Source organism: Linepithema humile, chromosome 7 (genome assembly GCF_040581485.1).
Source record: "Linepithema humile isolate Giens D197 chromosome 7, Lhum_UNIL_v1.0, whole genome shotgun sequence".
In the NCBI taxonomy this organism is placed as follows: Eukaryota; Metazoa; Arthropoda; class Insecta; order Hymenoptera; family Formicidae; genus Linepithema; species Linepithema humile.
This window is the reverse complement of record NC_090134.1, coordinates 15556993-15583947: the sequence shown is the minus strand read 5'-3', so window position 1 is coordinate 15583947 and position 26955 is coordinate 15556993. Positions and strand designations below refer to the sequence as shown.

The following is a 26955-nucleotide window of genomic DNA, read 5'->3' as shown; positions in this document are numbered from 1 at the left end:
AACTTTTGACTTCAAACTTCAGATCGGAATTCACAAAATTGAAAACGCTAAAATAAAAAGATCACTGTGGTATAACAACATTAATTTTATTTATCAATAGTATATATATATATGTGCCTTCAATAATAAGCAATTATCTTTGTATTACGGTATACGTATGCATATAAATTATTATTTTATATATAAATATAAATTATTCTTCAATTGTTTTCGAATCAGAATCGAATAGTTAGACAACTGTGATAGTTTTTTTTTTTTTATAAATCCTAAATCTTTTACACTCGGTATTTATTCTGCACAATTTATAGACATTCACCAATATTTTTTTGTACATTTTTGAGAGCTTTCAAAATATGAAAGAGTCACAATTGCACTTATAAAAAAATAACTGTATCGAACGGACAAATTTAAATGTTCGACCTACTAGATCGTCATCGATTCCGAAATAGACTCATTGCCATCGGCAATGAACTCTTTTCCTCGGGAAAATTTGTTTAAATCCTTTTCTTCCTGCAACTCGTTAATGTAGAGTTGGTGAAGACAACAGAGTGAGACAATATTTTTGTATTCGCTTTCAGCGCACACTGTATCGATAATTTACGCCACGAGCGCTACAATGTGATTGAGCTAAAGTTCGCGATTACGGAATTTACAATCACCGATGTGAAGGCACTACAGTTTCTCCAAATGCATTTATGCCAAAATGCATCCACTATACAACCGTATAAAAAAATTAATATACATGCATATATATATATATATATATATATATATATTAAAGTTACAAGTATCAAAACTTCGCTTAACAGCGCGGTAAATCTGTCGATGAAAAACAAGATCAAAGTCGATCAAAGCACTACCCTTCGAATCCTCCCTGTGTCTCCCTCCTCTTTAAATACTCATTCGCTAATTCCTAAAATCACTCTATTCAATTTCCGAAAGGAAAATATACGTGCACAGAGAGAAAGCTGTTTATCAATTGTCTGTCGATATTTTCCTCGGTATATGTTGTAAAAAAATTCTTGTCTAGGCTGTAAATCGCTTCTAACGGACTGTAAAATACTCTCCGTGATAAAGCAGTCTTGTGGGGTGATCCAAGGCCAACGTTAAGGCAACGGCGTACGGTTAAATTATGTTTAACGCAGATTTGATCGATCGATTACAGGGTCTTCATGGTCTTGTCGATGTGTCTTAATGTCGTTTCGGGCACCGCGTCCGTCAGCGCCTTTCGGAATCCTTCGCAACGGGTCAGTCGCCGAAACATTCTTTTCGCGTAATTTCTGAAAATTTTTATTTCAATAATAAAAGTAAGACAGATAGGTGATTCAATGCGAGTTATAAAACATTCGGATTTATTCTCTCACTTCTTTGTAGATTATTGTAGGAAATCAATTTACCTCGCGTCCAGATTTCCATCCATTAACAACTTTGCGCCCGCATTTAGTAATTTGACCTTCACGTCACGTGGTAAGATCATAATGTGATCGGGTCCGATGCGATCAGTGATGTCTGACAACAATCGAGCGGTTGTCGCGCGAACAATAGCGTTTTGATGACTGCAATAGAATGATTGGAGAGTCAGCTTCGTTATATGGCTACTAAGTAATTTTCCGGCAGTTTTGAAATTTATTATTAAACTCACCTCGCTCCCCGAAGTACGACGATACCGATGGTTTTATGAGGCGGAAAATTCTGCATCATTTGATCCAAAGCCGCGTTGCTGTCCGCTCGCAGAAATCGATTCGTGTCGGCCGTTCTGTGCAGCAGAGGTCCAGCTATATCGTCCAGATCCTAAAAGAAATAAATTGTTTAATGAACATGTTTTAACTTATTACTCAATATTTATAAGTTTAATATTGGAGAGTATTGAAAAAATATTTACGTCAAGTATAAAATATTTAATACTGTTTTTACCTAAAATAACGTATGTTTAACGCTTACCTGATCGATACCTCGAATTTGAGAGCTAAAGATATCACCGGCAGCGAGACACGCGGCTCGCGCCACTTGCGAACGAAGGTTCTTTACGTGTCGTCCTAGGAGCCTGCCTATTGTTCCTGCTGCAAAGACGTCCAGGCACTCTGGTTGCTGCTTCGAAATCTGAGACAGGGCTTTCAAGCCTTTCATCGTTACTTCCCTGAAAAAATTAATTAAAAAAAAGACAGAATATATATTTCATATATCGGAATATGTGTCATACAGATAGATTTTATGTCGTAAAATCAATGAATACACTCTTACCAGTCTTTGTTCTCAAGCTGCGCGAAGCATTGTTGTACCATACGTTTCGACTTTTCCGTGGGCTTCTCCGCAGTTCTCTTTCTGGAAGGCGCTCGATAGTTAACGTCACGCACCGGTACTTTCGAGGGAAGTCTCCTACGCGACTCGATACTTTCCATGGATTGAGACTGCGCAAAAGGTTTATTATATTGTATAAATTATAAATAATATAGTTATTTTATAGAGGAAACATATACTCTTGTCGTGGCTTTACCTCGATCTTTAATATTCCTGGTTCCGTATTCGATTCGCTCGTGCTATCCTTACTTTGCCTGTCCTCCAAGGTGTCGTTCGCGCTAGACTCTTCTTCCGTAGACTGAAACAATTATTAATGTTTCAGTTAATTAGTCCCCCGATTAATCTTTCAATTGTGTTTTGGTCCATTGGTCGCGCTTCTCACCTCCTGAGTATTAATCTTATTGCGCAAGTTGTAGTCGGCGGCGTCGTGAGAATGCGGTCTAGACGCGATCATAATCGCCGGCGAATCACCGGTTATGTCTATGGGAGGGCGATCGACAGTATCCAACGATCGAACGGAAGCATCCTCGTCAGGTACCATGGAAGCAAGTATCTCCTCCTCGTTGAAATCCCTGGGATTCTCGATCTAATGTCGAAAAAATTAATATTAACAGCAGTTAAATTTAATATCAAGTTTAAGGAGATTCCGGAGTCTGTTTTACCGACTTCTTTTAAATAGACTTTACTTTTTTTGGCTGTGTAGAATAAAAAATCCTTTTCTGTAATTAAAGTACATATGCTACAGGGTGGACGGTCGATTTGAAAGGATTTTTCATACCACGCCAAAAAAAAAATTTTTATGAAAAATAGAAGGTAAAACAGATCAGTACTTGCACAGCCAAAAAAGGTAAAGTCTATTTAAAAGAAATCGGTAAAACAGGGATCCCCGACTCCGAGGACTCTGGGATCCTTTTAAGACAATTTAAAATCTCGTAGAACTCACGCAAATTTTAATTAGAAAGTTATTACTCGTGTGTGATAAAAACATAAAGTGATAATGTAATTTTATGTTTGCACATTCTTCTACAGTTTATTATTTTATATTCATCCATAATTTGTGTGACTTGACTGACCAAATCACGCGAATTGCAACGGGAATTCCGTTTCGACGGCGAGTTGAGGATCGGCGAGTGATGAGCGCTGTGATTAGGCGTCTGATACAGCGATTCCGATCTCTTCGAGCTCGACTGGATTGATTCCTCAGATATTTTTGGATTCTCGTAAGGTAGAATTCGCTCGTTTGGAATCACGGTTACGATGGATTTTCTTCTCGCGCTCGAACCTCTGTTCTCCGACCGCTCAGGAATATCGAAGCTACTCTCGGTGCTATTGTTGCTGTTTTCATCCACCGTAATTAATTCTCGATGATTCAAGTGCTGCGAAATCGATCTGATTCGACTTGTCGGTTTCACGTCATCCTCGCTGCTCCATTCCTTTGACGCCTCGTCCACGGTCGACGGATTCGTCGTTTCAATCGGGTACTCCGCTTTATTGGTATCTAGCGCCGTCTAAAATTGTTCAAGAAAATTGTTCGCATTATATAAGTTATTTAACATCGTTTAAAAACAATAAATATCCAGTGACTATTTTCTTTAGCTTGTATTTGTTTGAAAAAAAAAACGAAATCTTTTTTGTGAATTTTTCTACGAATGTATAATTTTCTAAAAAAAATTAGAAAAAGATAAATACCAGAATTTTTTTTAAAAAAGCTGGTTAAATAATCTTTCAATTAATTTCAAAAATCTACTTCAGCGGAATTCTACTTTGTCGTTTAATTACCGTGGCGTGTAATGTTGGAAAATAAAGTGTTGCGTCAAAAAATGACGGACTTCTGTTAAACTTTCGCTGAAGGAGTAACAACTCCAAATATGCGAAAAAATCTATTATTGAATTATTCTTCATCGGTGGTGGGCCACCCTGTGTGTGTAAAGATTGTGATTTGCAAGCCATTATTAATTAAGGAAACAGTTTGCCGCGCTGTCGGAAGAAAATTGACGAAAGCGATATCTTTTTATTCGCAGAAAAAAAGTTCTTACGAAAAAGGAGTCGTCGCGGACGGCACTCTGGCTCGTCTGTTGCGTGATGATGTCGAACGCCGGGTTGTCCCGGCTGCGCGGGGTCGACGATCCGCTGTCATTTTCGTTGTAATCCCGCAATACCGCATCCTGATTTTCCCCTCGTGCCTGTCGATCACTCCTAGAAGCGTTCGACGACGAGCTGCTCGCGCTCTTGGAACGTTCGTGCGCGGCGACTGAGAAGGAACGCAGAAATTCTAAGAATTCAACGTTCACAGGCATTTCAGAAACATTGTACTCGTATCGAATATTCAAAAATATTAAAAATAATCACTATTTAACTCTTTCATAGCGTTGTAACAAATTTATTTGGTAAGGAAAGATTAAAATGCTCGACGGTTTTCACGAAGAATGGATAATTCTCGTTGATAAAAATTGACTTGAAAATTTTGTAATTTGCAAAATAAGCAGATTATCGATCTGCCTTTTCGTACGATACAACGCGATTTGATCGTACTTTATACTTGACCAGCGGAATATTGATTACCGGCGCGTCAGCTCAGCCTAAGCTCTATATGCATGCACCACGACGAGGTGAAGAACCTTTCGCTCTATTTCACTGCATTCTCGGACGCGCGCGAGCCGAAAGCCTCATTTTAGTTTATTCAGCATCGCGTTATCATTTAGCATTCTCCGCCGAACGAAACCAGAATCCGAGTTTCTTTTCACGGTGATAAGCAATTGGAACGCGAAGTGCAAGCACATAAAGCCAAATGCTGCGCAAATCTGCACATTTATTATCAATAAAAAGTCAACGGCTTCGAGAAGTGTTAATTTGCTTTGCAATCGAAGATAGTAATTTGACTGGAAATTGAGATCAAAAATTGAAATCAAAATTTTTTCATCGTTTCGCGATGGCAAAATCGGCTTGTGAAAAAAGATAGAATCGCATACCTCGATAGCGCGATTCTTCCTTGTTCGAACTTTGCACGTGGTAGTTCCTCGCCTCGGGCGAGAAGTGACGTTTGTTCAGCACATTATACTCCTCCTCGTTCACCGTCGTTGCTTTATCGCTGCAAAAAAGTACGGAAATAGAAATCAACTCGGAAGTGCGGTCGCATGCGTATGCAACCGATTTGTATTGTACAACACATTAATGTTTCAATCACGGCGTACAGCCTTATAAAGTAAGACTGACTTTTTACGCGAGCTTTAGTTTTGTGTTCATAAGTTGAATCGCGTTACTCCCGGAACCAGCGAATCAGCTGTAGGGGTTTTAAATAAAACAGCGCGAGTGTCACGGTTGACGAGAAAGGCTAACGTGTCCTTATACTTGAGCGAAGTTAAATTATAGAACGTCTCGCATCCCTCTCGTCTTAATCGATGGATTTTGTAAATCAAACTTACCATTCGTGACTTTTAACATTGATTATAATTTTTTACCGTCTATACAAGTCGCATTATCCTTCTACTTTTCGAATCTACCTTTCTTTCTGCTTTCTGAATGAAAATTTGACAAAGTCCTTTCGATACTACATAATTTGCAATATTATTTGTTTAAAATTTTTTGCAAATTATGCCGCCTGTCTCTCAAAAATCGCCAGAGAAACCGTCAATCCATGCAGGTCATGATAATCCGTGAAAAACATACACCGTGTCACTGTTTCGGCTCAATCTCAATGCGATGACCGGCGTCGTCGCCGTGGTGATGATGGTCGAGACGGAAGCGTTCTCGCCGTCCTCCTCGTCGTGATCGCGATCGACGCCGACCGATTTCCTGCACCGGAAGATGCACGGGCAGCAGCGGAGGACGACGTTCGCGATCTTACGCTCGGTGGCCCCGCTCGCCGATATTTCGCCCACGACGGCGCGGCTCTCCTCCTTCATCTCGCTCGGCCACGCGCAGGACTTAAAGATCATGCTTTCGCAGCCTTCCTCACCGATTCCGGTACTCGAAAATTCTTCGTCGTAAAACGCGCCTCGTCAACGACAAATCGACAGTCCCCAAGTGCGACGTCATAATTAATTGCGATTTATCTGCGAGTCGCTGTTCTATGAATTCTCTTTCACGATGTGAAACATTCGTATTTATCTGTTCAAAATAATCCACTGGTCGCAGATTTTTAGAGATTAAAATGACTCGATCTCAGCAATCTGAGAATGATTTAAGATAATGATTTCGTTTAAAATAATCCATTCGTTCACCGAGTTTCGCGATCAAATTCGTGAATCTTTATAAATAGAAAAAAAAGATAATTTCCATTATTAGCGCGAGAGAAACTATCGATTAGGATGACTTGACGAATTCAATAATATTAAAATGATTAAAAATATAATTGATATTGGCGGTTTAGTGCAAGTCATTAATCAGCATTTAACCGCTTGAGAAAACTAAGGTTTTAAAAATCAAAGGTCACAACGAAAAAGAACTTCGTACATTAATTTATGATATTTTTCGCGCTTGATTTATGTTCTCTTTTTTTGGATACTGTTAATAATTGACTTTATTCAAAATTTCATGTATACTCCGCGATTAAGGCTTGATGATTAAATTATTCAGTTAATCGATAGATTAAATAACAATCAGGATGTCTTTTTTGTATGCACGAGCTTATTGACGTATATTCTATTTTTATTCGCTTCATCATTTGCGTAGTCTTTTTTCTTAACACATAGTTGCCCGCAACACTTTTCTAATTTTTTAACAATTTTTTTCGTATATAATAATTTTTAATAATTCACATTACGTGGCATAAATAATATTATATCGTGATGATACATCGCGCGGAAAAGGTTAAACGTGTAACTTCGCGAGCGATGGACAAGCCCCGACCTTTCGAAATATAATAGTTAGAACAGTGAAATAAGTGCGCGCAAGAAGGCTCCGAAGAATCAATCGATACTAATGACAATTTCAAACATTGGCGAACGGCCACCAACAAATTATCGCATTATGCGAATCGATGCGTCGGAATTACGCAGAGCGCGGGAGCTCCTGCTCGTGAAAGATCGAGCCACGGATTAATTATCGATCGGATGTCGCAGGAGCTCGTATTCCAAAGTTCTTAGAACGGATGTGACGTATTCTTTTTATCGGTCTTATCATTTTTGTCCATTTTATTACCAATTCTTTTTGCTAATCCACGTTTTTACAAGTCGAAGAAACTCGTTGCATATTTTACGTCACGTTTGAGCTTCTATATTTTAATTTCTTTATTTTATTTTTCTACTTATTGCACTTGTTCGCACAGCCTCAACATGCCGATTCGACAACATAAAATCGCTACGCTACACTCTCGCACGTTCGACTCACGCGATTATCCTACAATTGTCGCGTGCAGTCCGTCGAACCGGCGGCGATTCGATCGAGATTACGATGCTCATCGCGCTACCGTCACCGGGTGGCAACTTTTCAAGGGCGAGTCTTGCGTAATATACTACTCCGCGAATCCACCTGTCGCGATTCCACGCACTCGGCACACTCGGCAACGCGTCTCTCGTCATCGGATTTAAATGACAGCGGTCGACGACACTCGCGTACGGGCATAATTATCGAGCGATGCGACGCGAATGAATTCGAAAATTTTCCTCGTATATTTTTCCGCGACAAATTTTCTACGAAGAACGACGAGGGAGAAGCAACGTGCCCGTCGATGACGTAGCAGAGGCATAATTGCGCACATACGGGACACACACGCTCGCGAACAATCGACGACGTACGCACGACTGTGGCACGTAGCGTAGGCGCCGAGCGTCCCGACGCTGACCATTACCGCCGTTCCACCCCCACGTTGCCCGCGTTCACTCGCCCCCTCAGCTCCTCGCTCTCTACAGTCCTCTGTTGCTTTTTACACAAAAAGATAAGGAGGGCTGGGGATTTGAGAAAGCGAGGGGAAAACTACAATTTCGATTCTTTTTCCATAAAGCGAAATAAAATAGAATAAGAAATATAAAAATAGATATAAATGATTAAAAACCGAATACAAATATATACACGTGGAATAAAAAATAGGAAATTGAACATAAGAATATAATGGACGTGATTTGTGAAATTAGGTGTTCAATTTTTAATTTCCAGTTTTCAGGATTAAAAAATATATTAAGATTCTTGTAACTTTCATCTGTTTGTCTATTGAAGACATTCGCTCTGCTACTTCATTTCTTCACTCGAATGCATCACTTCTCCGAGCCCCCCTTTACGTTAAGGCGGGCTGACCATAACTCACCCTTCTCTACTCGAAGTGGTCACGAAAGAAGGGTTGCTAGACCGAGTCATGCGATCCGAGTGAAACGCGGTTAAAGAAGGTTGAGGTAGGTGCTAACCGCATTTGTCGCTTTCTTCTAAGCGTGATTTGTCTTGAAATTTAGCCCAGATCTTTTATAACTTTAGAGTTCTTGGTATTGAAATTACGTATTCAAATTTAATCTCATTGATCTGATTTTGAGGAAAGATTATCGCTCGCTCGTAATTAACATTCCGTTCGACGAAAATTGATTCTAATTGCCGGCACGCTAAGGCAAAGTTTCCAACTGTCTCATCATTTCGTCATATAATTTTTCCCACCAAAAAGCGATGCATCACTTCGAAAGAACCGATATGAGTCATAAACTGCATATGCGTTCCAAGAAATTTCCGTATCTTCGGCGATTTTCACTATGCGGGTAAAACTTTTATATATTAAAGATTTTGCTTTTATATAATAAATAAAAATTAATAATAATGTATTATAGATATACATTGGAATGACAAGAATTGAACGTTGAAAAGTTTAGTTTCATGTAGTAACTTATTGATATTCGCGATTTTGTAGCTAATATTCTAGGATGTAGGCAAGCATTGAATAGCGATCAGTAGCTGCGTGCCGGCTTAGACATAAAATATTCAGCGAGGAGGAACAGGCGATAGGCGCGGTAAGGCGTTTCGACAATCTACAATAGTCCCGCATGTTGTAACACGTTATGCATATAGCGTTACGCCCGTGTCCGCGTCGTTAATGCCTGTATGCCATCGAGCACTGGAAATTTCAAGTTGCATAATTTTTGCATGAAAGACGGAGAGATCGAAGTACACGCGTGCCTTCTTCCTTCGCGCGCGCGGCGAGAAATAACTTTTTTTTTTCTTTTCTCTCCCTTTTTATTTTATCGATCGGTTAATTCGAACGGTTAAGATTGTCCGCTCGATGCAACACAATGGCATACTTTATGAGCCCTCGCCCGCGCGTTAAATATTAAGCCGGCAATTCTTGCGATCTTGATAGAAGAATAACGGAACGGAGTGGTGTTTTTTTATAAATTTAAGGCCGATCGGATTTATCGGTTTTTAAAATCGCCGGCATGCAACGCGATTTTCGTCGACCTGGAATCCGCGGTCTACCGTGTTATATCGGGGATTTGGATCTCGCTAAATATTAAGTGTATTAAAAATAATGTGTGTCACGTTGCGAGATCGAGATTAAGCGAAGTAGCGAGGTCGCGCACCTCACGTCGCGCTGGTGCGCTATTACACTCGCCTTTACCGCCTTCTTTTAACTTATCTCAAGCGTGTGTATAATATCTCTGCAATTAACGGTCTCTGATGGTCTCGTTTTTCTTTAATTGGCGAAATCATTGTAAGTCGCAGGAGTGGTCTTTTAGATACATTTGAGATTTGAAGCACGTTTGCGCTTTCGTCATTTGGCGTTTAAAGCGCGAATCTCGTGTGCCCGCCGATGTCTGGAGAAAGTTTACGCATATTATTTCACGTGATCGATACACCGGCATCTCGCTCGCGGTTATTTTAGGACAAAATCGATTCTGGCTGGAATCGCTTAAGCGCTTGAGAGAAAAAAATATCGGCCGGCTTGTAATAGCGTGCCGACAGCGATTTTATTTTCGAGAGCGTGTATTTAGATTTAAGTAGTAAAAGGACTCACATGTCGTACATCGACGCGGCGTGAAATCTGCTGGCGGCCAGCTTGACGAATTGCCTCGACCGATGAAGTTGCGACGGCGACAATGATCGTAGTCTCCTGCGATGAGGATCAGGCAAATTTTCCGCAAAAGGATCGCTGTTCTCCTGCGGATTCGATAAGATTAGATTCATCTCAGCCCTCTAATTTCAGCTATATATAATATTGTAATTAAAATAAGTCAATATTCATTTAAATTCTAAAATGCTGAATTTAAAAGACTTTAAATTGTTTATTAAAATCAAAGTTCTCCGATTATCAAATTCTTCGGTAACAATTTATTGTAGCAATCTTAATTAGGAAAAAAAGAACGGAATGATAAATTGATTTTTTACCCGATATATTATGTTTCTATCACTGTCTACAGCAGCTTGCGGATCCAAATGCTGTGATTCTTGATACACGCGAGACGGGGCAGTTCGTAAGGGTCGATATGCGTTTCTGTCAGTAAGCTTCCTCTGTCGCTCGTGAATGGAACTGTAGCTGTAGACGCGAAAATCAGTGAATAGGGAAAAAAATTTTTGCTGAGCAAAGAATGCTCAGTTTTTAGAGACTCACGTTTCGACAAGCGTTTGCTGCTGCATATTTCTGGACAATGATCGTTGCCGTCTCTCTGTGTAAGCCGAGCTCTCGCTTTTATCCGCGAATCTGCCGTAATTACACGAATTGTCATCCGAAAATATTCCCTCCCTGCTGCCGGTAACACCCTGTGCAGTTATAAAAATTATTACATATAATCGTAAACTTGTGCAATCGTTGTAGCTTGTGCAATCTTTTACATATAAATTTTTTACGGAGAAATTTTTATATTCAAAGAGGAGAAGAGTTATCATTTCTTTTACACAAAGCAACATCTAAAATAACTTTGAAGTAACTTTTATCGATTTTAAAATAACTTACGCTATATTCTCTATTTGTCGTTCCTGAAGCTTTTGTGTAAGAAGACGGACGGAAATTTCCGCAGTGTGAGTCAAACGTCTGATTCAAAATTTGGCTTTCTTCTTCGCGAAAACGTTTCCGTCGTTGATACGTAGAAGCGTACGATCTGTTTTAACGTAATAGTGTTAATTTAATTTGAAATAAACTGCATTTCTTCTGAAAAGGTGATAAGATCGCTGAATGATTAATAGAGAATACTCACCCGACATTATCCTGCCGCGAATTTATCCGGTTTCTATTGTTATCTAACGCATCTTTCGTCTGTTTTCGTGAAATAGAATCAAGGTATTCCAAATTGACGGACTTTCCACGATTTTGTGACGTTATTTTGGGACGCTCGCGTGTTGACAATATTGGAATTTTGGATTCTCCCTTAAGAGCAGTATTTTCCTGCAAATATATATTTTTCTCATTCTTATTTTATAGAAATATGAGCAAGATAAAATTTTTGAATTACTAAAAACTTATAATTTGTTATTTTGTATTGAGATTAGAGAACAAGAGTTTCCTGCCTTTTCTTTAGCAACTTCATTAACGTCTTTACGATTTCGCGTTTTCTGTTCGAAATTGTTGTTGGAGCTCTCTCGATGATTTTTAACATCCGTCTCGATGGAATTGAATTGATTTGGCGTATAAGATGTTCGCAGTTGCTCCTCGAATCTCAAATTGACGTTTGAAGATACGCCTGAAAAATCAAATCGTCCTTACAAGAGTTCACCAAACTTAATCAGATCCTTTGATTGAAGGGTTAATAAATAGAGCAATCTTATTACCCGCATTTACGTTTCGTCCGTTTGGTCCTTTTATTTCATTTTTATTGTCGACCTGTAACAAAAAAAAAAAGAATACTTACTTAAATACGACGTTGAGCTTGCACGAATCGCGCGATACCTCTAACCTTCGGTATTCCTGACAAACACGCGACGTTTAAACGCGACATAATCGTTACAAAATTCTATTCCAAAAAGAACAGGCGCTTATGTGCAAAAAATGTCAAATAGAAAATTGAAGTAACCTATTATCCTGAAAATATTTTGCGTTTCATGTCGCGATGCACCGTCGAGCTTGATCCAAAAACATGTGAGCGCTGCATGTCGGTGACATGTCGCGAAATATTAAACTCTAACCACTTTAGCAGTACCATATTTTTTAAGAAAGAAAGTTCTTTTATTATAGATTTTATACTCATGATCAAACTCGACGATCAATCTCTTGCATTAAATTATTGACGATGCGAATACAAATTGTAAAGAAAATAATATTATTAAATCACGCACGCAGATAATACCTTTCGTGTTTAATGCTCCTTATTCAATTCGCATTTGAAAGGAATAATTATGAAGGGACGCGGAGATATGCAAAATAAATATTCGAGAGAAAAAATGTATCATTATGTATCGCTACTTCCTACTTTGTTGTTGTATTTGATATATTTTGGCATTTGCATTGCAAAGTTGATGAATAATGACAATGACATCGAGAAAGAAACACACGGCAACACTATATTTAATGAGAAATCAATAGAGTACTTCATGTAAAATAACACCATTGCTAATGCTGAAAATCATTAATAACACATTAAATTTGCGTATTATAAAATCGTGTTATTGCATCTTTCTTTCATGTAAAGGAATCTATTTGTTTTCTCGTCAAAAATTGTCGATATTTTTTTCGAGGGAAAATTTAACGCCGCCCAGCAAATACAGAATATTGCAGTAACATTGCGGCAATGTTGCAACATTGTAGCAACATTGCAGCAATATTGCAACATTGCCACAATGTTGCTGCAATGTTCTGGGTTTGCTGGGCGAATTCATTAGAGAATCTATAGTCAAAGGAATATCCTCGAATTTTTGGATATTTTGAATAATCTTATAAGAGATAAAAGAGAAAAATATAAGACACATAATCTTACGTTGATCTGCGAGCGCAGTATCTGCCAAGCCGATTGCTCGGTTTTGGACTGCAAACCGACGCCAAGCGCGACGAGATTGGGTCTTTCTATCCACGGACTCTCGCAATTATTGATATCTTCGTTTCTGAAACAGATAATGCAAATATTTCAGCACTTGTGTGCACATGAATAAATGTTTTCGAGCTTACTCCGAAGTGTTCGCAAATAATTGTACGCGATATTTTTGTAAAATCTTACCTAGATGCTCTTCCCTGTGCCGATCTGGATGTAGCAATAATCTGACCTTTGGTGCGCCCGGTGCCAGGCGACACCGAACCGCTTCCGGCCACGATCCAATCAACGTCGGATCCTGTAAAAAGTAAATCTTTTTTAAAAATGAAAAAAAAATTGTAATTTTACGATAATAGCTGAGAATTTTGTTTTTTCACACATTCTACACTTGAAACAAGTAAATCTACGCGTTCACACTTTGGAAAAAGAAATGAAAGAGAGGTGAAATGCAATTAAAGAGAACAGACTTTATGATACATGTGCAGATAATCATGTAATATCAAACTTCGCGTTTTACACAGAAACGTCACGCGATATCGTGATCAAATGTGAGATTGTTTCAAATGTCTGTTCAAAATTCGCGAGTATTCGAAATTACACGTGATCTTCTACGTACACACAATTATAAAATAAATTAACATACTAACTACATACTTCGAGAGGCAACATTATATTTAATTTATACGATATTATTATACATTTCTACGAATTTTGGAAGACAACGTTTCTGTTTCGCTCGAAGATCTACTGATAACAATTCAATTATAATGAGATTTTATCTACGGGAGTGCGCTATGCTTTGCTCGCTTATTCCTGGTTGTTATTACCAGTAGCGATTTGAACAGTCGGTGAAATTTGCAAACCGTATACCACGAGACCATCGGCCGACACCATCGGTAGAGATTTCCTTGCCAAGCGTGCTCTGATCGCGGCCAGCATCGCTTCAGCGTCGGCATATCCTTCAGCCGCTTGTTTTCCCGCCTCCAAAACTTCCTGCAAAGTTTTAACAAACCGCATTAATTTAAGTTCTTCAAAATACTAGATCTTAAAATAAAAATCTGACGACAGCTGAAGCAACTTAGCATTGCGCGAAAAGATAATCCATCTAAGAAAAGTTTCCTGGCACAGCATATTTGATATATTTTGTAATTACGTAATTAATAATAACAAAAATAATTGATGATTGAAAATTTCATAGCTTTTACATCGAATAGCACAGATGAGAAAATTCTCTTTCTTGTAGCACATTAATATCTAAAAAGATAGATAAACGGATTTTGATGTCGATATAAAAAGTATTTTCTTAGAAATTAGCCCTGGAAGTCCTATTTCGTAAGCTGCCTCGCTCGATGAAGTCATGGGAAATTTTACAAGCTTATCGTTTTCTCGACAGTACCTCGGGGTCGTAGATCTGTCCTAGAACAGCCATCGTATCGAGGGCGGCTTGACGCACTCTGCGTCGCCGATCAGCGACCATCGTCGCCACTCGGCTGGCTACAGCCTCCAGCTTGAACTCCGTGCTCGGGAACGTCACTAACGAGAAGATCAGCAGCTGCAGCGCGTTCTCTCTCGTCTGCGAAAGAGAATCGCATTCAGTCCATTTATTTACGCGGAGAAAATATAAAATTCATGGCAGATCGCGTCACGAGAAATCGCTGAAAACTCGAATGCGTTTAATCACCTTGGCGTTCCTGGCGCTCAAACAATGCGGTTGCAACAGCTGCTCCAGGAGCAGACTCGGCTTGAGTCTGAGCATCGCGATCCTGGCGAGCTGCGCCGCAGCTGGACCACCCTGTCTGGCGAGGCCCCAAGCCAGCTGAGGCAGCTTCTTCTTCAACGCATCCTCCGAAACGCCGGCGATGGCCACCTGAAGTACGCGGTGTACATTACACAACAAACCTTTGAGAACACGTGTGTGAGGCGCGATTCTAGAGTAGCTACGACGCTATCTATAGTGCGTCGTAAGCCTTTGGCATTATAAAAAAACATCGCAGAATGTATTTTCTCTTTCCGTCGCGTTAAAACTGTCTTCTATCGTAACGCGCGGTGTAGAATAATACGTGTCCTTGCAACTTGTGCTTAAATCTGTAACTCTCGGGTAAACGCTTCTGAAGTTAGACACGGATACCGGTAGTACATAAATTCCGTTTGAAAAATTCACATTGTTAAAGAGAATTGAAAAATTTTCAACTAATTTTAGAACACGGAATAATACAATCTTGCGAATTTTAATTAACTGTGAAAAATAATTTTCAAATATTAAAAGTAATATTGAACAATGTTGCGCGTGGCTCTTGTTACACATTCTAATAATAGACACTTCCCCGTTTATCGCGATGTATATTGTATAATAATAAGCTTGAGAGTGTTATCGGTTAGCGGCCGGCGATAAATTAGCCGAGATTTCGGTGCGTTTGAGGCAATCTTGCGAGACCTAACTTTAGCTGATTTTCAAATCATTTTTAACTATTGAAAAGCAATATTAAAACATGGTGGAATCCTAATCCTTGATTAGGAAGTCCTAATGATAGATACCTTTCCGTTTACCGCGAGATATATTGCATAATAACAAGGCTGGGTGTTATCGGTCCGCTCTCGGCGATAAATTAGCCGAGATTTCGGCGCGTTTAAGGCGATTCTGCGCGAAAAGTTACGAGCTTACCTTCGCCACCGCTAATCCGGCGGCGGCCACTCGGCAGCTCCTTTCGCCGCCGAGCACCGCATGCAAAAGCGATCCTAATCGCGACTCTATCGCGATCAGCGCCGAGGACGTTCGCAGGGCTGATGCGACTCTTTCCAAGCCTCTCACGCGCGCCCGCCAATCGTCCTGAAAAGTGACAAACGAATGAACGATAAGAGAATCACAGAATCCTCGCGACACGGCGTTGCATATCGCAATTGTCATAGTTTCTTTCTCTCAACATTTTGCACTACAGTTTCATTGTCGAATATTCAAAGGAATTGTATCTTCGCGCGGCGCGCCATGCAACGTTGTTCGAAGAAATTCAAGTTATGCAGCTCTGATTTATGCCATATTCTTTCTCACCTCGCGTGCGCACGCAAATCGTCTCGAATAATTACACATGATAAGAATAAGCCGCATTTATATCAGATTCGTCCTCGCATTAACTACTCACTTACTTGAGCATTTAATCGCCGAAGCGCTACTTTAATGCGTCATTTGTCCGTAATTATGTGTATATTGATTTTTGTAGATATTATTTGAATCCGCTATTGCCTCACGTCTCTTTGTTTCGTAAGTGAAATTAAGATTTTTTACACGGTAGATTCGATTGTGTGTGTGTGTGTGTGTGCGAACGAGTGTCGCTAGAATTTCGCGAGTCGACATTATTGATCGTCGCAGCCGAGACCGAATGCAATGCACCGGCGGTGCATCTGCATTCTCACCGTGTATTTCTATCGAGCTCTTATAACCGCGGAGAATCGATACGGGAACCTCGCATTTTTTAATATTCTCTAACACGTATCGGACGCCTCTTTTGAACTATGAAATAAACAACCGATATCTTAATCGGCGGGCTCGACTCATCGCACTCTGTATTTCCACGCGAACTTTTATTATCTCAAAACAGTATTAGTAGTTGTTTCATTTTTATTACACGTTATAATTAATTTTAATTACAACACAATAACTTCAGTTTCGCCTTCCTCGTTTTGTGCGACTTTAGCAATATTTTCTACGCTTTATTTATCATTACGTTCACTTTTTCCAGTGAATTTCATTATAATAAGTATAATTAATGAAATTCTAAAGTCCTAAAGTCCCTAAAATCAATTCGCCGCGGAGGAGCGAACGATCGATCTCACGGGACGCATTTATCCGCTACACCTACTTACGCCGTGATGAATCAGAGAACAATTTGAAAATTACACTCGAGCCACGACGAGATGGTAAACGACGGTACAATTGCCGGCGATTTGCATATACACGGAGGGAATGACGCTTTCCTGGACCCGAGCAACGACGTGGCACGCAACACGTGCCTAATTATTTTCTTGCGGCTTACCGCCCGCGTTTCCCCCTTCTTATGCATCGTGCATTATAAGGAGCGCGATATAACGATCCGCGGGGGAAATCTCCTGTCGTTTTTCACCCACGCGAATATTCATACGGGCTTATATTCTGACGAATCGTTCCTCGCGGCACGGCCAAGTGTTACGTGGACTTTATTCCGCGCGTTGTAAAAAGGCGAACGTAATAATTCGACACAGCGCACTTCCCGTTGTTTACTCCATCTTTTCCGTAAATCAATTTGGAAAAAAAAAGGGAGAAAACTATGTCCAAAGTTTCCACGTCGAAAAAATATTACTGCGCAATTTACATTCTCCGACATTATCCGGAATTAGCGCGGATCAATTATGCGGCGTGACACGATACGGCGATAGAAAAACGTCGGAGTAGAGATATATGTTTCCTGCGATTTTTGCGGCGAGCAACGTCTCGCGGACGAATTGATCGTATGCGGCACATCGGCATTTTTCACAGACTTTCTCTTTAGCATAGACGCGCCTCGGCGCGAGGTCGCACGTGCATTCATAAAAAGGTCTAGTGCAGCAACCTTGAGGTCACTTGCTGAATGAACATAAGGCGCGCACCTGTGACAAAAGCGATCGTTGCCGAAAGCATTAGCCGTGCATACATCAATAATGCGATCATGTTTTTTTTCAGATTTCACAACGATTAATCTCGGTGTCATTAGAAAATGTTAATTTCAAAATTTATTCCTCCGCGGCGGTAAACTTTTTTTCTTACATATTGCTGATCGATTTTATTTGTCAGGCTACCATGCCGGTTCGAGGTTTTTATCGAATGACCGTTTGAACAGCTGAGCTAACGGAATTAGTATGCGGAGAACGATCTGGGCTTCTTCAGCCGTGACATTCTCCACGCAGACTTCAGGAGTGGACTTGCTCGCTAGACGTCAAATCGATTTACTTGTCGTTCTTACCTTGTTAGAATCAATTAAAGTAGCATGAAATTTATAGTTCATTGTGCAGCGTGAATATTCCACTTCTCTACACATTTTGGCGAGAGATTCTTTGACCAAAAAATGATTAAATAAATTAACTAAAGAATCTGCGAGAAGCAACATCCTGTTTGACAAGTCTTCAATAGCATCAATTTAATATTAGAAATTATGAGACGTTTGTTAATTTAATATTATTATATAATCACATCACATTATTACGTGAGTAAGCGATGAAATTAAACGACAGAATTATATATCTGCGAGTTCTGATTAATTGAAATTCGTAATTGAAAACAATAATGACACGTTTGTGTCATTTTCGTGCAAACGCGTTTGATATCAATAATTGCTCAGGGCTGGCGATACTCTGAATCCATCACTGTCGCAATCGGCGCACGAAACCGGTCAGTCGACGCCTCGGCAGAAGGCAGACAGAATCTTTCCTCGCGAGTTTAGAAAAGTCGTTAGACAATTGTAGTGTAACAAGCGGAAAATACGCAGAGCAAAATATATTCGCATATTGCCATTCTAATTATGATACGGCAACGTGCGGTTTTACGGCTATTGCAAACCGCCATCTGCATCTCAGTTATCTTTTTCACGCTAAAACTGTTTCTCGTTGTTATCGGCGATGAGAGTAAACCGCTTCCCGCTGCCGATGAATTAAGGAAATTGTTGGTGAGTTATAATACATTGTAAATGATAAATATTGGTAAAAAAATAGCACATGATTCCGACAACTTTGGCCGACAATTGCTTTTAACTATTTGCAGAAAACGTGTGTGACAAACTGAACAAATAATAATATTAAATTAATTAATTATAATCTTTTTTGTCAATAATTCGACTTGTTGAACAAAAGTTGCAGCGACCTTTAGAGTTTTTATTATCACTTTGAAACTTTTAAGAAATATCTTTAAATCACGTTGTTAAAATTGTTGAAATTTCCTCTAAAAAAATTCAAATATATAACTCAACAATCAGAAAATATATAAATTCGAAATTTCAAGAAAATCGAATAATCTTGGATTTTTTATTTAAGATCGAGGCCGAGGCGGACAATACGCGGCGATTTCTCAATGTCGATAGAGTATGCAAGAAGTACAATTTAGGCTTTTATCGAAAACTCGTCGAAGACTCGCCGTTCAAGCATCCGCCTACGCCGCAATATAGCGCTTTTTACATGGTCAGGTTTGTAAAGATCACGCCTTAACGCGATCCACAGAAAATTCAGTCAAGGCTCTTCATCGTTGAGACGACAATTTTTTGTTTTGTTTTGCGCAGAATGTACAATATATCATATTGCCCGGTGTACAAAGCCGGCACTACAACATGGCTCTATAATTTGTGCTTATTGATGAACGTGTCCGAGGAGACGCTGAATAACGGCAAGGAACAACTGTCGACTATCGCGAGACGAGTGATACCGGAACTCGAGTATCCCGAGGCCGATCGCGTTCTGAACGCGAGCAAAAGGCTGCTGGTGGTGCGACATCCGTTCGAAAGGCTGCTAAGCGCCTATCGCGATAAATTAGAGAACTCTGTGGCTGGCTGGGAACACGGAACGCTCCACTTTTACCGGAAGTACGGGGCCAAGATCGTTCGGAAGTATCGAGGTAAGTCGCAGAAGAGACGTCGATCGCGATATAATTTTCCAAGCGTATAATCCAAGCTCATAAAATAATACATATTTCTTACAATTGAACCGTCGAAGCTTAATAATTTGCCATGTCTAAAAACGATCGACGGATTGACGACTGAAACAAATTTACGCAGGTGTGATTTGAGATTGATTTTTGGTAGAGCATTTGACTCTCAGTTGCTGCAAACGTTAGTTAAAATTAATTTATGTTACAAGTATTAATTAAAATTCAGCGCTAAACTTGATGAAATATGCATGAAGAATTTGGTGAATTTTTAGTGAAAAATTTCACGAAGCCGGGACCGGATCAGGTGATTCTGCGCGAAGGCGCACCGCCACCGGCCGGCGTGGAACCGACCTTCCGCGAGTTCGTAAATTACGTGATCGACACTGACCTCGGCAGTTACGGCGACGATCACTGGATGCCGTATTATCTCTTTTGCACGCCGTGCCTCGTCAAGTACGACGTTATCGCGAAAGTGCGTACCCGTATGCGAAACCTGCATACGTCATTTCTTGCTATTTTAAGAGTTACTTTTTATTCTCGTAATCATTTCGTTTAATCGATCGTTTACAAGCAATACGGATGTGACGAAATACGCCTTAATTAATTTTGCAGGTGGAATCGCTGTGGCGTGATCAACTGTACGCGATTAACAAGTTGGGATTGCAAAACAAGATCAAGCCCAGATGGAGGCATAGTAACAGTTACGCCAATGCTTCCAGGATATACTTCAGTCAATTGAACAGACCGACGGTGCAGAAGTTGTACGAGAAGCTAAGACTGGACTTTGAACTTTTCGATTATTCGCCCGAGATTTACTACGAATACGCCACGTCTGTCAATTAAGTGAGGCTGATTAAGCTTGAAGCTAACGACTTCTTTCTGCACGAAGTAGCACGTCGTGGCAACGATCTTCCGGGTATAATTTTGATAATTTTGATAACACAGTGCCTCGAGTGTCGATGCGAAACATCGATGGAACGCTGAGCGCTCTCTTGGTGAGAATAAATGAATGTGTGTGAGAATAAAAAAAAGAAAAAAATAAGAAGGCAAAGAGAGAGAAAGAGAGAGAGAGATAAAGAGAGAAATATTAAGCTTGTACATGCGGGCGCGCGCACACACGTAATCCCGATAATTGATGGAGCTTAAATCGCGTTACGTCACGCGACGAACTTTTGTCGACGAAAATCGATCGACCTACTTTTCATCGTATCCCCTGATGTATCGGCGCGGGCGACCTGTCCTAAAGTCAAGGGTCCCCCCCCCCCCCTCCAATCCGGAATGGACGTGGCGTTAATCGTCACGAAATCGAAAACGCGAGAAGCAGGACGTTTACCCTGCTTAACATGCGGCAGAAATAATCGCGAGTGTGTTTTTGCCCCGCATTTCCACGGGAAACGGAAAGAAAAGGACGCACGCATACATACATTTCTTCAAAAAAATACTCGGATACACCCGACCTTTTCCAACTGTGATATATCGATGTTGGATTCGATGTAGAACTTCTACCGATACTGATGCAACCGGTTCGCCGGTTTATTGGCTCGAATTAATTTACACGAATAAATCAATATTCACCGCGATTGACTATCTTTTCATTTCAATGCTATCAGCATGGATCTAATGTAATATATTCAATTTATATCGTTCGGGTGGGCCTTATAAGTGCTTTTAAATACATTTCTTAGGATTGATTTAGATCTGTCAGATCTTAAACGACACAAGAGAATCGAAGCTCGGCAAGTATCTCGTTCTCGCTTCGCGAGCGCGCTTACCTTGTTGTGCAGATCGTCCAACACCTCTTGACCGACCAACCCCAATTCCTCCCAGTTGGGCTCCTGCGGCTTGCCCTCGCCCTCGCTGCTGCTGCAGGTGACACTTCCGTTTCCCTCCGACGCGCCTTTCCGGTCGCGTTTACCCTGCCCCTTTCGCCCCTCGCTGCCGTCCCTGGCGGAAGCCTCACCGTCGCCGTATTTCGCACTAATTGCCGCGCGACTGTCCGCAGTCGGGCCAAAAGCGCGGTTCTCTTCGTCATCGTTGACGAGGTCGCCGCCGACCAGGCGATCTATTCGCGCCTCACGATTGTCGTTGACCGGCGATCCGAACGGAAAGCTGTCGGGAAATTTTTCCAACGGCTTTCGCTCGTTCGAGCATTCCTTTCCCGACTCCTCTCTGTCTTCCTTCCGCGCCTTTCGATCCGGACTTGACACTTTCGGCGCGTGATTCTTCTCCTGCCTCGTGGAAGTCTCGCCGCTTTTGCTCAAGTTAGTCGCCTCTTTTTTAAACATTCGCTCTTCTCCCGAGACTTCCGTCACGGCTTGAATCAATTTCGACGAGTCGTTTTCCCCGTTCGCGTTATTTTCATTACTTTCCAACTTCTTGTTGTTCACTTGAAGCAGCGCGACGTGCTCCTTCCTCGATACTTCGTTAACTTCTCGCGCGCCGTTGATCGCGCGAACACTTGCCACAGGCGTTTCGTCGCCTCTTCCGTCTTTCCTCGCCTCTTCCGTCGCGGAATTGATAATGATGACGGGACTGCCGGTCCTCGTCAGGATGCTCTTCTTGGGACTCAGTTGCGCGTTGTGCGTGTATTCTCTCTTCGGGCTGCTCGACGCCGACCTGGAAGCCCTCCTCGAGCCGCGCTTCTCCGCATGCGGGCTGCACGGCTGCGACGACGGTCGCCTCCGCGGCGTGCCTTCCGGCATCCTCGTGGCCGGCGATACCGGAAGCGGAATCCTCGTCTTGGGCGCCGTCACGTCGATCGATTCCGTCTCGTCGCTGTCGGGCGTCCTCAGCTTGACGATCTCGCCGCCGAAGTGCACTCGTCTAGGCGTCTTCCGTTTGTCCGCGGACGACAGCGGGCCCTCCACGCCGACATTGCCGTTTCTCACATCCCGCCGTTCACTGCTGCCCTCGTTGTCGTTTTCGTCCTTCTCTTCCAGGATCGTCATTGTGATGGCCGTTTCTTCGTTGAATTTGATCTCCGTCTCGAGGACGACTCGCCCGGGCGGTATCGCGCCACCGCCGGCGCTCGGCGCCTCGTCCTCCTCCTCGGCGATGCCGGAAGTGTCGCTGTCGCTGTCCCAGGATTTGTCGACGGTGCGCTCCTTTGCTTCGGCGGTCTTCATGATGTCCTGAGCGCCGCGATTCTCGCCGCGCTTCCTCCTGGCTGGCTTGATATTGTAGATTTTTGAGAGGACATTGATGTTCCTCTTCAGCTTGTCGTCGTAGTCTGCCAAGTAGCTCTCGAACTCCTCGTCGCCGACCGCGTCGCGGATCTTCATCAAGGACTTGAGAACGGCCTCCTGATGCGGCACCTGGACCAATCGCGCGGCAAAGGCGATTGTGGCGTCCTTGAGGATCTGTGCTGTCGGCGGCGGGCTGTCGGAGGACGGGAAGAGTAGCAGCGGCGCACTCAGGATTACGCCCGTTGTCACATTCGTCTGAAACGGATTGTGGGCGTCCGGGCGATTCAAGCCGTCGTGAAGAATCTGGAAACGAGCGCGATCCTTGATAGCGTATCATAACTTTCGCAACAATTTACGCCCACGGAAAAAATCCAGAAGCGTCGTGTATTTCGATTTGTATGCAAAAACGTTGCGATAGGAATTTATAGACAAGGAAAAATTTTCGTCGTAATATTGCTTGTCGGGAAAAATCTCTTGGCAAATATATTTCTTTTATCGAAGTAATAAGATATTTGCCTACTGAAGATTTAGATTGAATTTTCTCATACAACACAGAATATTGCAGCAACATTGCGGCAATATTGCAATGTTCTTGCAATGTTGCTGGAATGTTGCAATATTGCCGCAATGTTGCTGCAATATTCTGTGCTGTATGGGTTCTATATTAAAAATTTCTATGCTTTAAGTATCATTGAGTCTCCCAACTTCCAAGATTTCAGATAAAAGTTCAGATTTAATTGAAGATTGAGGGGAGAATTTCAAGGAGGCGCATTGCGGACACTTACGTTTTTGACCATGCCGTCTCTGTTGGGACTGTGAACGAGGTACACCCGCAGCGTGTCCAAGGCGCCCTTACGAACCGCCGGCGCTGGATGGCCCAAATTATTGATCAGTTCCGGCACCACCGGTTGCATGACCTTGTCAACGACATCGGCGTTCAGCGTTGGCAATACATCCATAAGCACCCGCAGAGCGTGTTGGCGCACCTCCCATTCCGGGTCGCGAAGTCTCTCGGAGATTTCGACGAAGGTGGCTTGCGTATCGACCTCGGACGGAAACTTGCGCGTACGCACCTGCGAGACACATTGAATGTACATTGGAATAAAAAAATTAATAGAATTAAAATCTATAAGAGAGCGGAAAAGTTTCCGCTGCAGTAAAGTCGCGAATAATGAAAGCCTTTGCGGATCACGCAGATTAGAAATCTCTTTATCGGATTCAGTGTAATTGAATTAATTTAATTTAATAAACAGTGCAGCGCACAAGCGCGCGGTTCTACACGAGGTTGCATTTAATCGGGAATTAAACTCGTCTGGCCAAAAATTGGTAAAGCAAAATACAATAGATATTTCATTTTCGCAATTTTGGCCGTACCACGTGCTCCCAGAGAGGAGTCAGCTGTATCGTCTGGCCGGACGGCGGGGCGGACGTCATCCTGCGTCGCGGCTGATGCCGATGACGGCCGCCTCGCCGTGCGCCATCGTCCTCCGACGCTGGCCTGAGGTCGAAGGTCGACGACGGTCTAGGGATGGCGGGAAGCGGCACGGGATCTTCCTGGGGCTGCAGCGGCCCCGCATCTGTCGATCCTGTCATAGATGACGACAAGCAGCCGGACATATCCCCCTACGTCTCGTCCCGCGGGAACCATCGGTTATCCCTCATGATCTCCCGCGATTGCGAGGATTCCGATCCCTGATCGCTCATCAATGATTCCAACGGCATGTACGAGTCGCGAACACGTTGTGCTGCAATCCAATTATGTAAAATTGATTTTTCCGCCCTTGTATACTGTTTCTATATCTGCACGTCCTCAATTTTGCATATCGAGAAACACTGCGCTATTTTTTAAAATTATTGAAAGAGACGTTGATGTCACGAAGGGCAATATGTCATGACGATGATAATGAAGAAGAAACGGTGGATCGATTCTTTCCAGTTAACTAACTAGGATTGTAAAGACCGGATGTGCTGACATAAAGATACGCCAATTTAACGATCGACATTGTAATGCCGAAGAAACATTCTGCTGCTTAAAAATTGCAGTGAATATATTACGTCGTAGTTACGAGACCGATGATTTAAACGCGCAAAAAAGACTAAGTTTATTAATAAAGTCCTTCATAGTTTGATTGTTCCTGTTACAAAAGAAGAAAATTGTCGAACGTATGGAACGGACGGTGGCGCGTTAACGTTTCCCTTGCGTTTGCAGGCATATCGGATTGCGACGTTATAAGCAGAAAGCCAGAGACGGCGGGGCATGCAACTTGCGCTTAATTGCGCCGTGCTTTAATATTATATTCTACATTACTTCTAAGCGTCCTGCAATTTCCTATTCGTGACCGAAGTCCACGACTTCTTCCGGAATTATGGGCGATCGACGGCGAATGAGTGACGTTTGTTTTGCTTCCGGGACACGTCTTGGGGATGCGCGATTGACGTCGCAAAGACAGCTGTCGCTGTTTCGACAGCCTGCCTGATACACCGCGTAACGTCCGCGATTACTTCCGAAGTGATGCATATTTTACAAACGAGTGTCACATAAATAAGAAAAACCGTTCAAAACACGTCAAGCGCATACGATATCTTACACGTCGCATACATTGCTCGTCACTGCTTGTATTTATATGTCTGTAAACGTACTTGGAATACTCTACTAAAAGGTATAAAATATCCTCCCTCGATTATTTCCGATTGCCGAGAGAAAAAATAGCGGTGTTTGCGCAGTTTTAAAGTTGAAATATCGCGCGCGACCTGACCGGTATTTTTAAAGTCGGTAATACAATCTCTCGGCGAGGGAAAAATCATGAAGTTTATCATTAAATCTCTCACGACATAAACCCCGCATAAAAAAGTAGCACACACGAAACGCTATTGCATAATACAGGGGGGAAAAGAAATCGTGCGTATTCTATACTTCCTAAAATACGTGCCGTCGAAATTCCAAGTCAGCGGAGACACGCTTGAAGATGATTGATCCAATTTCGACAAGTTTTAACAAAAAATGAATAATCAAAAATAATTAGCATTATGCTTGATTGATATTAATTAGATTGTAAATATTATATACAATTTGTTTCTCTAAAAAATTTTTAAAAATCGACAGAATTTTATTTCGCGAAATTACGAAATTATTTGAATCTTATTCGTGATTTTTGATTCATGGCTTTATAATTGATCACTTTTTTTCTTTTCATCTTTTCTATCTTTTCTATTTTTATCTTTATTTATGTATATAGTTCTGGTATTAAAATCAATAAGCACAAAAATTAATGTAAAAGGTATAAAGACTTTCAGTTTCGAAGATTTATACTTAATTTCATAAAAAAAATTAATTTCTTTCAGAAAGCAGCTTTCGCAGAACGAGAACAGCAATGCGAGAACAGAATATTTCTGTCGCATAATAAATACAGCTAATCGCAAAATTAATTTAAACCAAACAAATTATGAAAATTTCATAAAATTTGTTAACATAATAAGAAGAAAGCAGAATAGAAAACAGGCAGAATACATTTTTGTAACTTGCATATTAACATCCATACATGTTTGAAATAAATTTTGTATAGTTCAAAACGCTTAATCAAAATTAGACATCCGTGAAAAGTATTGCTATTTGTAAAAATTATTTCTATCTGAGAAATTTTATTTAAAAGTCAAATACTTAGATAAAAACACTAGATAAAAATTTGATCGTTTATAAGTTGCAAATATAATAATTAAAAATAAAAAATATCTAAAAGTACAAAAAGTAAAAAAAAATAGTATTGGAAAATATTTTTTCTTTTTTACGATGAAAAATATCTAAAAATGCGGTCACAATACTATTCGTTGATGCGGACAAATTTTCGCGACTTATTGTTATTCATAAAAATTAATCAGATGAGCGCTTACCTTCCGGAGCAGGCGAGGAACTCGCGGGGACACGGCGAGTATGTTCGACCGCGGCCGGCATGTGACTGTCGCCGCC

The 26955-nt window shown here is 41.3% G+C and overlaps 2 protein-coding genes across 6 annotated transcripts in view; one reads left to right on the top strand and one right to left on the bottom strand.

Annotated features, from left to right (window-relative positions):
• LOC105678282 (carbohydrate sulfotransferase 9-like) overlaps positions 1-21386 on the top strand; it is a 48458-nt gene extending 27072 nt beyond the window's left edge. Inside the window, exons 1-5 of one of the 2 annotated variants that reach the window (XM_012377491.2) lie at positions 18156-18835; positions 19200-19348; positions 19442-19773; positions 20079-20278; positions 20419-21386. In XM_012377491.2, the coding sequence (XP_012232914.1) occupies positions 18692-18835; positions 19200-19348; positions 19442-19773; positions 20079-20278; positions 20419-20649 (1056 nt within the window). In that variant the 5' untranslated portion in view covers positions 18156-18691 and the 3' untranslated portion in view covers positions 20650-21386. Of the gene's footprint in view, positions 1-18155; positions 18836-19199; positions 19349-19441; positions 19774-20078; positions 20279-20418 lie in introns of those variants that run through there. The other variant, XM_012377485.2, reaches the window with a different exon arrangement.
• On the bottom strand, positions 66-26955 carry LOC105678252 (TOG array regulator of axonemal microtubules protein 1). 4 transcript variants are annotated; one of them, XM_012377434.2, is made up of 27 exons: positions 26880-26955; positions 24366-24736; positions 23777-24064; positions 21579-23294; positions 15829-15993; positions 14848-15033; positions 14563-14739; positions 13994-14159; positions 13353-13464; positions 13116-13239; positions 11974-12025; positions 11713-11885; positions 11403-11590; positions 11162-11306; positions 10820-10968; positions 10597-10744; positions 10226-10368; positions 5268-5386; positions 4335-4570; positions 3372-3806; positions 2681-2884; positions 2495-2596; positions 2242-2408; positions 1942-2137; positions 1643-1791; positions 1398-1556; positions 66-1280 (listed from the first exon to the last, which is right to left on the bottom strand). In XM_012377434.2, exons 2-27 carry the CDS (start codon positions 24606-24608, stop codon positions 1160-1162), a joined length of 6063 nt encoding a protein of 2020 aa, XP_012232857.2. In that variant the 5' UTR covers positions 24609-24736; positions 26880-26955; the 3' UTR covers positions 66-1159. The 4 variants fall into 4 exon arrangements, with proteins under 4 accessions (XP_012232857.2, XP_012232865.2, XP_012232875.2 ...); XM_012377442.2 differs by having other exon boundaries at positions 4335-4549; XM_012377452.2 differs by having other exon boundaries at positions 14030-14159.